Here is a 13,122-nt window from a genome sequence, read left to right as displayed (position 1 = left end):
CATTGACGTAGACTTATAGAAGAGATTAGTTTACCTTTTAGACCTTTTGTTTGTTTTACCTTCTTTTACAGCCGTGGTAGCCCAGTTGGTAGAACGCTCTCACTTTGAGGTTGCAGGTTCGAATCCAGCACAGGCCTAACCAATGATTGTCAAATTTGTTTTCGAATTCATGTTTGGATCTAAACTTTTATACTTGCGCGAAACTTACTTCTATCCCATTGTCCACGGTTTCCCAAGGTACAGGCTCCGCGTAGTTTGGGAACCTCTTCGGAACCTACACTTATATTGTACGCTAGCTCAATCATATAATATGCTTCTTTCTTTTTGTACTATTTCTGTTAATAAACACATTTTTGTTCAAATTCAAATTCGTTTATTGCAAAAAATTTGGTATGGTGAGTTTTTTTTTTTAAATCCCAATGGGATAGTCAGAGGTACATGGTATAAAAGGAGCATTCTGTCTGTCAGATATTTCTTATTATAAAAACTGAGAATCTATTTTTATTTAAACCAAAAATATTTTCAGACAACAATGAACTCAACGCTTTTAAAAGAAGAAAAAAGAAACATAATAATAAAACACTGTATTGTACACATGGGTATTCACAAGACATTTAATGAATATATTATTATATTATTAATATATAACATATTATGATTATTTATCGTCGATCGCAACTTGAATTACCCCGGAGTTACCTTTGTCTGAAATGTCAAACAAATCACTCCAATTTCGCTGCCTACGATACTAGAATAAATTAATAAATGAATTATGGATGGCAACAAATTAATTTAAATCGAAACAGTCTTGACGGTCAAAATGCTAAAAAGAAATATCGGCCAAGTGTGTATAGGACTTTCGAACGGAGAGTTCCGTGCAAAAAAATGTGGTTCCTTTCTCTCGTTTAGTTTAGGATTGGGATCGCATTGCTAATTTGTATGAAAGTACTCGAACGGTTTTTGATTTCTGTTACATACACCAATGTGTTGGGAAAGATGATGATGATCATGCCCTGTTACTAGTTACGCCTGCTTTCAAGGAGAGATATCATTAGAAGTTGCTGAGATAACCACCTGTGACAGCCTTATGGGTCGCTTTTTACCATTTTGTTGGAAACCCCAAATTGACAAGCGCGGTAATTGAATTCCAAATTTAAAAAATATTTTTTTATTTTCCTGCCAGCATGTTTATTCAAAAACGCCACCCGACACCAGGTTCACATAATGTAATCGATTTTCTTCGCTAAAATCTATTAGGGCTTAATTTGAATATAAATAGCCTGGAGCCTCGATAAACATAATCTTTAGTGATGTAGATAAACGATTAAATCGATTAACGTCGTTAGCGCTACGTGTAATGCTAGGGCTGGTTTCTTCTTTATTAGCAAGGCATTACTGTCAATGGGTGTTTGATATACAGCCTAGGGGATTGACTTGAGAAATTCTAGCCATACTAGCGGCCAATCCTCCAGCAAACACTCCAAGGTCTCGGGCAAGTTGTAAACGATTATATAATGCTTTTTAGATGGTTTGCTTCAATATGGCCTTTTTAGAATCATCATCTAGCATTATCCCGTTTTTCACAGGGTCCGCTTACCTGACCTGAAGATCTGATAGGTCCGGTTTTTTACATAAGCGACTGCCTGTCTTACCTTCCAACCCACGAAGGGAAATCCAGCCTAATACAGGATAGGTCACATGGGGATGTGGGTTTCCTCACGACGTTTTCCTTCACAGCTGAGCACGTGATAATCAATCACGTGAAATTCGATAATCATTGGTTTAGGCCTGCGCTGGATTCGAACCTGCGACCTCAAAGTGAGAGGCAAGCGTTCTACCAACTGGGCTACCACGGGTCATGACCATTTTAGAGTCATTTATTAAAATTTTAGTGGCATTGACACCCTACATGTGAAGTCATAAACACTTGAGGAATGCGTAGCGTTACTTTTGCTTAACGTAAACATAAAATAAACAGGTAATAATGGTACAACGTAATCACAACAATGAATAACAACGTAAACTGCAAACAATAGAACTTACCAAGAGACGATAAAGCGATACATCTTCAGAGAGATCTGACGATGAATACTTGAGATTCAACATTCCGTCGTGGGTTATAAACAAACAGATCGGAAACGACGATAAGCAACGTTGTTATAAAGCATCCTATTATGAGAAAGACATAACATAACAGAGAAAGTCACGCCTGTATGCCCGAAGGGGTAGGCAGGGGTGTGTAGTATATACACCCACTCTTCGCCAGCTATGTTTAACTCCCATAGGGGGAGAGTCTATTGCCATTAACCGGGCACAAATCCTGGAAATCACGTGATATCAATTATCTATGACCACGCTAAAGACTTAAGTACCTACCGCCTTACCAATAAAAAGTAAAATAAACTTTTTTAAGTCTTGAACCTATCCAGAATTTTTCTAGGTACTCCTCTATTAACTAACTGAATTTTCATAACATACATACATACATAAACAACCTACATATGTTCCACTGCTGGGCACAGGGGGGTTATAATGGCCACATCGAAGCAATTCATCTAAGAAAGCAATATTGCTATTTGACAGTTGTTTGCATTGCGCTCTTACTTTTATATGCGCAAATGTCAAATTGAAATATTACTTCCTTAGGTGAATTTTAACCCTCCAGGCCTTCCCTCAATCAATTGGAAGGGGTATGGAGCATATTCCACCACGCTGCTCCACTGCGGGTAGGTGGACAGAATTGTTATATTAATTTAAAATAACATTTTACGTGCTCTTTTCAGCATATCAGAATTATGTTTTTCATTCGAGTTTTTTTTTGTGTCGCATTCGCTTAACTCGGGCTAAATAATCACGTTAGGTAGTAGATTAAAAATTAATGCAATTAAAACTAGTGCCCGTAGTGCAGCCAGTGTTTTGCATGCCGAAGTAGGGTTGTATTTTATAAAAAAAATATGTGGATTTGGCTTGAAATTACCGAGTGAGCTATATGCGGCAAATCTACAATAGCTCACGTCAAAAAATGTAGCAAATGTAAAAAAAAAATGTTATTCCGTATTTTGTTTTTTGTATGTTCTATGGTGTCCATTTATAATAAACGTTTCGTAAACCTAGCTCAGCCGCTGGTGCGGAGCGGAGAGTAGCTGTTCTATACTCTATACTATCGTAGTAGAGTTGCCAGTGATAAGTCCGATAATGTTTTTCTGAGGGATATTTTTTTATATAATTTAAAATTAGAATCATCTGTTTCGATCATATAAAAAAAGGATGTTGTCTGGAGCTTTATAAGATAAAAGTAAAATTTCAAAAGGATTTCTACTTATTGATACAACCTTGTGTTATGTTTGGAATTTCTTCTTTATCATTTTAATCTTCGCTAATCTCTTCAGTGGAGTATTGAGTTGAGTTATGTATGATGCTTATTCCCTAGACAAGAGGATGAATAGGAATGTGCCCATTCTCAACAATGGGACATAATGGCTGAGGCTCCGTCAGTCAAAATAGAGGTACATTCCGAAGTGGTAGTAAAGTAGGTAGGTATCACAAAAATGACAAACGAAAATTGTGATTTTATTCGAAACTCTTTTTTTATTAATATAAAAATAAAAAGTAAATATATATTATTTTATTTATTTATTTTTAATAAGTGTTATGTGATGATTTTTATTTTATTTTGATATTATAGTTACCTACAGTTATTTATGTTACAGTTACCTCTATTTCTATAACAGGAGTTGCGTACATAAATAACTACCTACTTTTTAAAAATAACGGTCATCTATCGACTGTTATTATAAGTGTACTGTTTAAGCACGAGTCGGTTTCCAATTTCAAAAACATTCTATATTTGAAATTGCTGTTTTGCTTTCTCATGTGCGCTTGCGACGAAAATAGTGCCGAAATAGGACGAATGAGTTTTTTCCCGGTTGTAAAATAAAAATAGGTGTGATTTAACATTTTTGCGTTAAAGTCTGTTCGATGTTTCAGCTGTAAAACTAAATACTTTTATTGTTACGTTCGTAAAAGAATTAAACTTGTGGACGTGTGCAACAGATTTTGTTGCTAGAGCAAAGGATGTGTAAAAAAGTTAAAACTGCATGTAACAATTTGATTTATGTACTGACCCTTATATGCATTAATTTCATTTTCTGGCTGGATAGGTACCCTACCCCAAAATGTCACTTTGCCTTGTCACATCCAATCTTTTAAGTTTATTTTTTTATTTACGTTACTTTTTATTTCTTTTACAGGTTGCTCAAGATGGCGCCGATCCTATTTCTTCAGCTGATTTTAGCGGTTATTGCTACCGTACTGGCTGGTATGTTTATTTATTGTTTAACACTTGTACATAATTTAAATCTCTCTCTCTATTTAAGAGGTGCGCTCTTGTCGGTGGAGTAATCGCCAAACATAATTTAAATAATATTGAAAAATAATAAGTAGAAGAATAAGAATAAAATAAGTAGAGATATTAAATTCCGAATCTAATCTCTCTTTCTGACTATATGTATAGAATACCTAATGTACTTAAATAATGTTAATATTTATTTATTTTAAAAAGATTTTATTAAGTATCAACATTTTTTGGTTTTTAACTATTTTAATCGAACATTGTGTCTGTCTGGCTTATCTTGTCTCTACGTAGCGGCGAAGAATAATGTGTCTTCCTAATTTATAAAAGGCTACCGAGTTAAGCCGATAACATCCAAAGAATGCGACCACATCACATCTTGGCGCTTGGAAAGTAATTCGACATCCAAAACCTGATTTGTTTACTCATTAAAATTAATTGCTTGCACGATTATCTACTTTTTAAACTCCCGGACAAATTGATGGGAGCTGTCTCTCCCGGCGGACATGGACCATTTCAAAATAGTCGATAAAGATCTCGAAATTGTTGCATTGTCGGTTCGGGTTGCTTTAACTTGCCGCGTTGGCTTAGCCGTAATTCAACTGGCGTTGAAGTTAAACGGTAATGGATGAGGTGTAAAGTGATGGGACGCGTGGGTTGATTTTTTTTATCTATTTTGGTCTAGAGTGCCGTGACGGGAGCTCCGGATGCCGCAGGTAGCCACGCACACATTCACACCCGGGTTTAATGTTGGTGTCAATAAAAACGCGTAAAGTAGTCGAAAAGTGACAAGGGTTCTGCATATTAGACACTTTTTCTTTCGAGCGACTTATTCAGTTTTAAAGACCTGAATATCAATTTTCTTTATTTCAGTCATCTAGACGGCTAGATAGTAAAAATTGGGATTTAATTCTAAATGTAATATGTAAAATATATTGTTTTTGGCAAATAAATTATTTACGCGTTCTATACTGTGTATCGTATTCTATCAATATCGCTCAGAGCCGAGGTTCGTTGTCTTAAACGTTATACCGGGTGAGAGCCTTCAGCGCTCCCCATTTGTCCGGCCAAGTAGTTAATGCCATCTGCGGCAAATCTACAATAAGTCACGTCAAAAAATATATATCAATATCATTTAAATATAATAATTATGTAAAATATAGTAAATTATATAACAATACGATCAGTTTTCAGTATCAGGTACCAGATACGTGATGATTTACCTGGATTCGTGCAAACTGTACAATAATAATACAATATTTTAACTTATCGCCAAAATCCTTTCAGAGAAATTGCTGACCTTTACCTAAGTATACTTTCAAACAATAATAAAATGTCGCTATATTCCAGCCACAGACACGTAGAGAATTAACCTTTTCCAAATACCTTTAAAAGTTAATTCAGAATTTGCTTAAGTTTTGGCCAACTTTACCAATCACTCAGCAATATTATGCTTCGGTGATTTCAATAACAATTCACGTTACTTGTTGGTTTTAGTATGTCTTGTGGACCCTTAAAGGTAATTTGGTAGTGTGTGTACACAACAAATTTTACGCTTGTTCGTCAATGTGTTGTTCCTAAGTATTTGTTGGAATTCATTACTCAGTTGTAGCGATTATATATTTGTTAGTTTTTTTTTTAGTAAGTATTCAGACGTGATTCTGGAGTTTCTTTGTGCCGGTCGGCAGATGCTATCTGTGCAGTTTCAACGTAGATTTTTTGCGCTGTAACTTGGACATTTCCTTTATTTAATCATGTAACTTTGCTGAGCTTGTTGTAAACTTTTCTAGCGATTAGGACGTTACTGATTCTCGTGCATCTTTTTAAATCCCAAATCGATACTTTTATATGCACAAATGTCAAATTGCAATTGATGTTTTAGATGAATTGTGTCGATACGGCCTTTTTAACCCCCAAATCGTTTTGTTCGGAATTACATATTTTATTTTATATATTTACATGATATTGATAGAAATACGCGTAAAACTTATATAAACGCGTAACTTATTTATTTTACAAAATCAATAGATTTTACATCTAGAAAATTTCCCAATTTTACTATCAAGGCATTTGGACGACTGAAATTAATAAAATTGTGATTCAGGTGTATAATGCTGAATAAATCGCTCGACAGAAAAAGTGTCTTAAACCCGGTTGCTCACCACCAAGGAAAGAAGGGTGTGGATTTATGTGTACGGTCACGAGCATTAATATGTATACACTTTGGTACCATGTCACATTAACTTTTTTGACAAATTGAACTGTAAGTCTCACTAAATGTCAAATATGTTAGTGCGACAGAGTCCTAAAGTGGGTACATTATATTGCTCATGACTGTACGTAAAAGAAAAAAAAAGAAAAATTCTCTTGAAACAAATGGCGCAGATTCTGTATTTTTTATTAGAATTTAGGTCTAAATCTAAATTGTTTCCAGTTTGATATGGGTGTGACAGTTTGAACTTAAATTGTCTGGTACTGGATCGTACTAGTTATAATACAAACGAAATAGAAGTTATTTACTTATTTATTAAAATTATTATTAATAATAATATTATTATTTAAAATTATTAATTATTGTTATTATCATTATTTAATTATTTGTTAAAACTAGAATGTTCCTATTTTCTTCATAGTCCCAGAACTTTAGAAAATAACATTAATAAGCCAAAATTGGGCGGAAAATTTTGCGAGACCCTGGTTTGGTTAGGACATTGCTGGCTGATCTGTGCTTCGGAAGGCACGTTAAGCTGTTCGTTTCGGTTACTATTTACTGATGTAAGTAGGCAGCGTTAGATGAGTCATGTCAGGGGCCTTTGGCGGTTCAATAATAACCCTAACATCAGGGTTGATAAGGTTGGTACTCCACCTCAGAACCCACACGATAGAAGAAGATGACATTAATGATTTGGGTCATTTTCAACCGTAAAAATACGAAGTACTTACCTATACAAAAGCTTAGAAATTGAGTAGTTTCCTAGGTCAAAGATAAATTATCAAATTCTGATGACTACCTCAATAATGGTGCTAATTCCTGTAAATACCATCTAATTTTATTTTAAGTTATATCTGTCCTTTTCTTATCCGCCGAAAAGGAAAGGGACGGGTAATCGACAAGCATAAAATTTATGGAACACACGTCAATTTTAAGCACAAATCTAAACCAACCGTCTAAAAATTTTACATCCGTCAATAACCCGACATAGTAAGTAGACAGCAGGTCAAACGGATTGCATACCAGCAACGTACCTTTTGATTCGCCCGGGTTATTCATTCATTTACTCATTCTTCCTAAAATTAAGAGCTGTGAATCATCCGTCCCTTTCCTTTTCGACGGATATGAAAATGACGGATATAACTTAAAATAAAATTAGGCGGTGTCTGCAGGAATCGGGGCCAATGACAGATCTAAAATTGTCAAAAAACGTTTACTTTTTTCTATTTAAATTATTTATGAATTTTAATAAGAAAAATGTGCGATATTTCGTCACGTTTTTCTATGACGTCACAGGTTGCTGTTTCATACAAATTCCATAGTAATTTCGAGTTTTGACGTTCAGTAAAAAGTAAGTGATTTTACTAGTTGGAAACTACCGAATTGTTCGAATATAGCGTTGCGTCCGACATACAGGCTCCGTGTTACAGCTGACCCCTATTATTTTATTTTATTTGATAACCGTCAAGTGTACCCGTCATAAAAAATTGAGAATAAATGTGTAGAATAGATTTTCAGTCCTCGGGGCCCCCTGAAGATGGGGGCCCTTGGCACGGCCTCCGTGCGCCCTCATGGTAAAGACAGTATTGGTCGTTTCGTTTCTTTCTTTCTTACATAAGCCACGACTAAGTCATTGACGCATCAATAAATACCCTGATACCCGGGTTACAGTCGGTCGTCGACCTTACAACCTACACGATAGAAGAATAATTATCTAAATAAAAATACGAATAGGCTGTTACTTGATACACCATAAGTTATCACCAGTCGTAGAGTATTATTAAAATAAAATAAATAATACGTCTCCACGCCTTGTTCTGTTCTCACATCAATAAACAATGTTTAATAAAAAGTATTTTAAACACAAATAATAATAATGAATACTTTAACGGAAAACTTGGCAAAAAAACGTGGAAGACGAAATATATTTGCAATTTGTTTGCGATCAATCTTTGTTGTTTTTTCTCGCTAGTCTAACAGAAAGCTCGGTGAGGTGAGTATCTTGCGATGAGTTTCCCTCTGACTACCCCAATTGGGATATAGGGGTGAACTTATGTTATGTTTATTACTTTCAGTAACAAGGTGCCTACTTCTTTTATTGACGTATCATTTTGTACAAATAAAGCGAAGGTTCCAAAGCTTCTCTTATTGGTTTTATCCTTTTTAGTTTTCGTATGTCAGTCTGGATTCGCACAGTTGTAAAATGGTTTTTGAGTCTATTTCAGTTGCTGTTTTCTTTATTCTTTGTTCGTACGTAACCCAAGTTTGCATTGCAACTTTATCTTGCGATATAGGTACCTAAATATGGTGATAAATTCATTTCTCATAGGTAAAACAAACTCAAATATGCTTCGTTCCACGCGTCTAGATTATTGAACTCTTCGACCAGATAAAAAATAAAGTACCAAGATTAATTGTCCTTCGCTTTTCTAAGGTTACTAGTAGCGTTTTTAATCTAAATACCAACCTATCTATCTTCCAATATATCAATAAAAGAAACATACAGGATGTTAGTGACATCGTGACGAATACTGAGGGGTATAATTCAGACCACGATTCTGAGTTGATACGAGTATAAGGTCCGCACTCGGCCCGCGTGGTGGTTTAAGGCCCGATCTCCCTATCCATCCATAGGGAAGGCCCGTGCTCCAGCAGTGGGGACGTTAATGGGCTGATGATGATGATTAATTTCATTAGATACTAGTTTGTACTGGTATCTACTACTACCTACCTATTTAGTTGATTAATATCTTTAACATTTTGCCTTACAACATAACATTTAAACCTGTTATACCTTACAAGTTTATTTTTAGTTTATTTTTATAAGACGGCGAGATGAAATTGTTCACATTCTTTATGTTAAGGCTGTTGACTCACCAGACAGATATCATATAAATTAGTAACCGAGCGAGTTCGAACATAAACGTCTCAATCGACAGCACAAAAGATAATAAACTTTATAAAATAAGAAAATAAAGTTGCAAAGGTATTGTGGATCCATGCGTCATTGTGTGGGCAACGATATACCAAGGACATCAGGGATTGATTTTAGAGTTCCCTCGGCAAATGGCAAAAAGAAATTCGAATTTCGTCACGCGTGTGTCTAATTGCTGCAGAGGGACAATGTTTCCAAAATGTTCCTGCTGACACCAGGGTTGATGAGGCTGGTATTCCACCTCACAACCCACACGATAAAAAGAAGAAGAAGATGGAATGGACAGGCATAATATTAAATAATAATAATAAGAAGTTTGTCTTTCCACCAATTAATATAAAAACTCCAATTTTCGCAAAAACATGTTTACGTAGGTATGATGATTAATGGAAAAATGATGCCTAAATTAGACATGTGAGTAGGTATGTCTGTGCATCAGACTATAGGGATTATTAAAGGGTTTAAATTAGAAGAAGTCTACGGAACTCGACGATATTAAGTTAGACTGGAACTTGACTTTTTAGCGCACTTACATGACATTGGACAGAGTTTGGGTTTGCACATAAAAAGTGATTTGATTGTGCTCTTGTGTTGAAGTCAGGTCGTTACTGTACGTACCGATTAGACGCTTCATAAATTGACATACTTATTCATATAACCATACATAATCTCACGACTATATCCCAATTGGGGTAGTCAGAGGTACATCCATCGCTAGATTAACTAAGTGTCCCCACCTCATCGAGCTTTCTGTTAGACTTTACGTGACACGTGTTGTTGGTTGTAACGTGGTACTTATTCATAATGCCTACTTATATTTTTTTCTAATTTACTTATTTATTATTCTTTCACAAGGAAAAGGCAAAAGCAAGAGAATTATGACAGGGTCTGCTTACCACCCCCATCCCCTTTCCTCCTTTTCTTTTTTTCTTGTCCTCCTTTTCGGCCACAAATGATAATGTGTTTCTCATTATTTAAGAGCTGCGCTCTTGTCGGTGGAGGAATCGCCATTCCTCTCTTCTTCCCGCCAAAACCTTCACCTCCTGATACGACACGACCTACACCTCTTTAACTAATGATAATGTGATTGTGTGTGTGATTTTGATAATGTAACTTTATAAAAATATTTGTGGTTGAATAAACATCTTTTTATATTTATTTATTTTACCGCGGTGGGAGATGGGAAAAAATTTGATGATTCCGAACTTTGAAGGGCATGATAAACCGTTGGTCCCGGTTATTAGCCGTAAAAGCAGCTCCACCAACCCGCAGTGGAGCAGCGTGGTGGAGTATGCTCCATATCCCCTCTGGTTGATTGAGGGGAGGCCTGTGCACAGCAGTGGGACGTATACATATAGGCTGTTTATGTTATGTTATGTATGGGAAATAGGCGTGAGTTTGTGGATATATGTTTTTATCATACTTCTCTGACTCATGTTAGGTTCCTTATTGTTTGCTGCAGACACTTGATGATGTCCATATTTGGTCAGATCAAATGCGAATCAATGATCCGTGACGTCATCTTTCAATATTAGTTTAAGACATAAGGTACAGATGCCTTTTAAAAACCAAATCCTATTGTTTAATTGGATAGTTTCTTAGGTCAAAGATAAATTATGAAATTTTGATTACTAAATAAAGACAGATCTAAAGGTGACAAATGTTTGCTTTTTTTGTATTTAACTTATTTATGAATTTGAATAAAGAATAAATGTAATAATAAGCGCGCAATTTTGTCACGTTTTTCTATGACGTTACAGGTGGCTTTTTCGAACAAATTCCATAGTAATTTCGTGTTTTGATGTTTAGTAAAAAGTAGCTGATTTGACTAGTTGGAAACTAGTTTACGAGGATCGTCTTACTTTCGGTGATCAGCCTGTAATGTCCTAACCAAACTAGGCACCACAAAGTGATTTTTGTGATATGTCCCCACCGGGATTCGAACGCGGGCCCTGCAGATCGTGAGCCAAACGCTCAACCACTGGACCACGGAGGCTGTTAGCCGTTAGTGTTTCTATGAGGAAGTTTATTTGAGAACAAAGTACCTAAATAGGAATTTAAAAATCGCAATTACTTATTACTGACACAGAAAATTTTGCAATAACGCGTGTTCAACGATATTTTTATCAGATATTTATTTGCAGCAGAGAAATGTAATAAATACGAATGAATGGGTTGGTCAAAGATCCCAAAGACGGAATCCAATAAGAGTTCTGTTTTTATCAATAACTAGCGACCCGCCTTGGCTTCGCTCGGGTGCAATGCTGAGGAAAAAATGAAATTATTTACGACATCACATTAAACACCTCAAAAATAACAGTATTTCTCCACTATTTCATGGATGTTAATATACATATAAACCTTCCTCTTGAATCACTCTATCTATTAAAAAAACCGCATGAAAATCCGTTGAGTAGTTTTAGAGATTTAAGCGTACATAGGAATATAGGGACAGAAAAAGCTACTATGTTTTATACTATGTAGTGATGGTTCAATAATGCCTTAAGCCCTAAAGCACACAGAGGTCGTAGGAGCGTTCTAGTCCGGAAAGAGGGAGGTATAAAAGAGCTTGCGGCACAATGGGTGGTGATGGAGTCACGTCGTACCGGCAGAGTAGTAACAGGAGAGTAGAATGAGTAGTAATAGCGAATAATACAAAAAGAAAGTAGCCATATGGTTGAGGTAGGGTACATTATAAGTATAAAAAGTAAACAGAGGCTCTTAATAACAAAAATCAATGCACAGGGTGTGGTTCATATTCTATCGCGTTGCTCTAGTACAAGCTCAATGAGGTACTTATTTCATCTTGCGATGGATGTACCTCTGACTACCCCAATTGGGATATAGTCGTGAGTAGGGTTGGGACGGGATATAGTCATTTTTGACGTAGCCTGTGGTGGGTTTTTGTTTCTTTTTTATTACTTATTAATTGCATCGTTTATATTTTATACTTGGTTAGTTTCCTGGGTCAAAGATAAATTATGAAATTTTGATTCTTACTAAATAAAGCTGTGAGCTTATACATATTATGTTTTGCTCTGGTGCGGTTTAGAAGACAACTCACTTTCCAGGGATTTTAAGCCAACCGAAATGCATTATGAAATGCAGTAAATATTAATATACTTAAACATAATCTTCTTTAATATTTTATTATTTTATTTGTTGCAGAAATCGAAATGGAGTTTACGAAGTATCCAGAATCGGTGACGGCACCCGTCGGCGACGAGGTTACATTCGAGTGTGCCGTCAGGGTGCCTGGGGAGCGCCTCGCGTGGCGGTGGAGGCCTGTTGACAAACCTGATGATGTATGGAAGGACGTGCCTGGTGTCACTGACAAAGATACCATGTCTACCAGACTCGTTGTCGAGGTTAAGGACTCTACGCCCAATTCCCTGTACCAGGTTTGTTAAGAAAAGTCTTCTTTATCAGCCAAAATAATTGTTATTCTTCTTGAATTTGAGCCTATATGCCTTTACGAGACTCAATCGGAGGTCATTTACTTTCTTAGCAGTTTTTCGCAGGGTGTTCTTCTTCACCGCTGAGTAATCATTATGATCCAAACATGAATTGTAAAACAATTTCGAAAATCTGTTGTTTAGGTCTTTGCGAGAGTCAAGGGTTCTT

The 13,122-nt window shown here is 35.9% G+C and overlaps 1 protein-coding gene across 1 annotated transcript in view; it reads left to right on the top strand.

The window, feature by feature from the left end:
- Positions 1 to 13,122, top strand: part of LOC126373297 (interference hedgehog-like) — a 65,517-nt gene that overhangs the window by 19,689 nt on the left and 32,706 nt on the right. Inside the window, exons 2-3 of the mRNA XM_050019399.1 lie at positions 4,251 to 4,318; positions 12,667 to 12,899. Of these exons, the coding sequence (XP_049875356.1) occupies positions 4,261 to 4,318; positions 12,667 to 12,899 (291 nt within the window). The 5' untranslated portion in view covers positions 4,251 to 4,260. The remainder of the gene's footprint in view (positions 1 to 4,250; positions 4,319 to 12,666; positions 12,900 to 13,122) is intronic.

Source organism: Pectinophora gossypiella, chromosome 15, assembly GCF_024362695.1.
Source record: "Pectinophora gossypiella chromosome 15, ilPecGoss1.1, whole genome shotgun sequence".
Lineage (NCBI taxonomy): Eukaryota > Metazoa > Arthropoda > Insecta > Lepidoptera > Gelechiidae > Pectinophora > Pectinophora gossypiella.
Note: the sequence above shows the minus strand (reverse complement) of the source record. Positions and strands in the feature narration are given on the sequence as shown.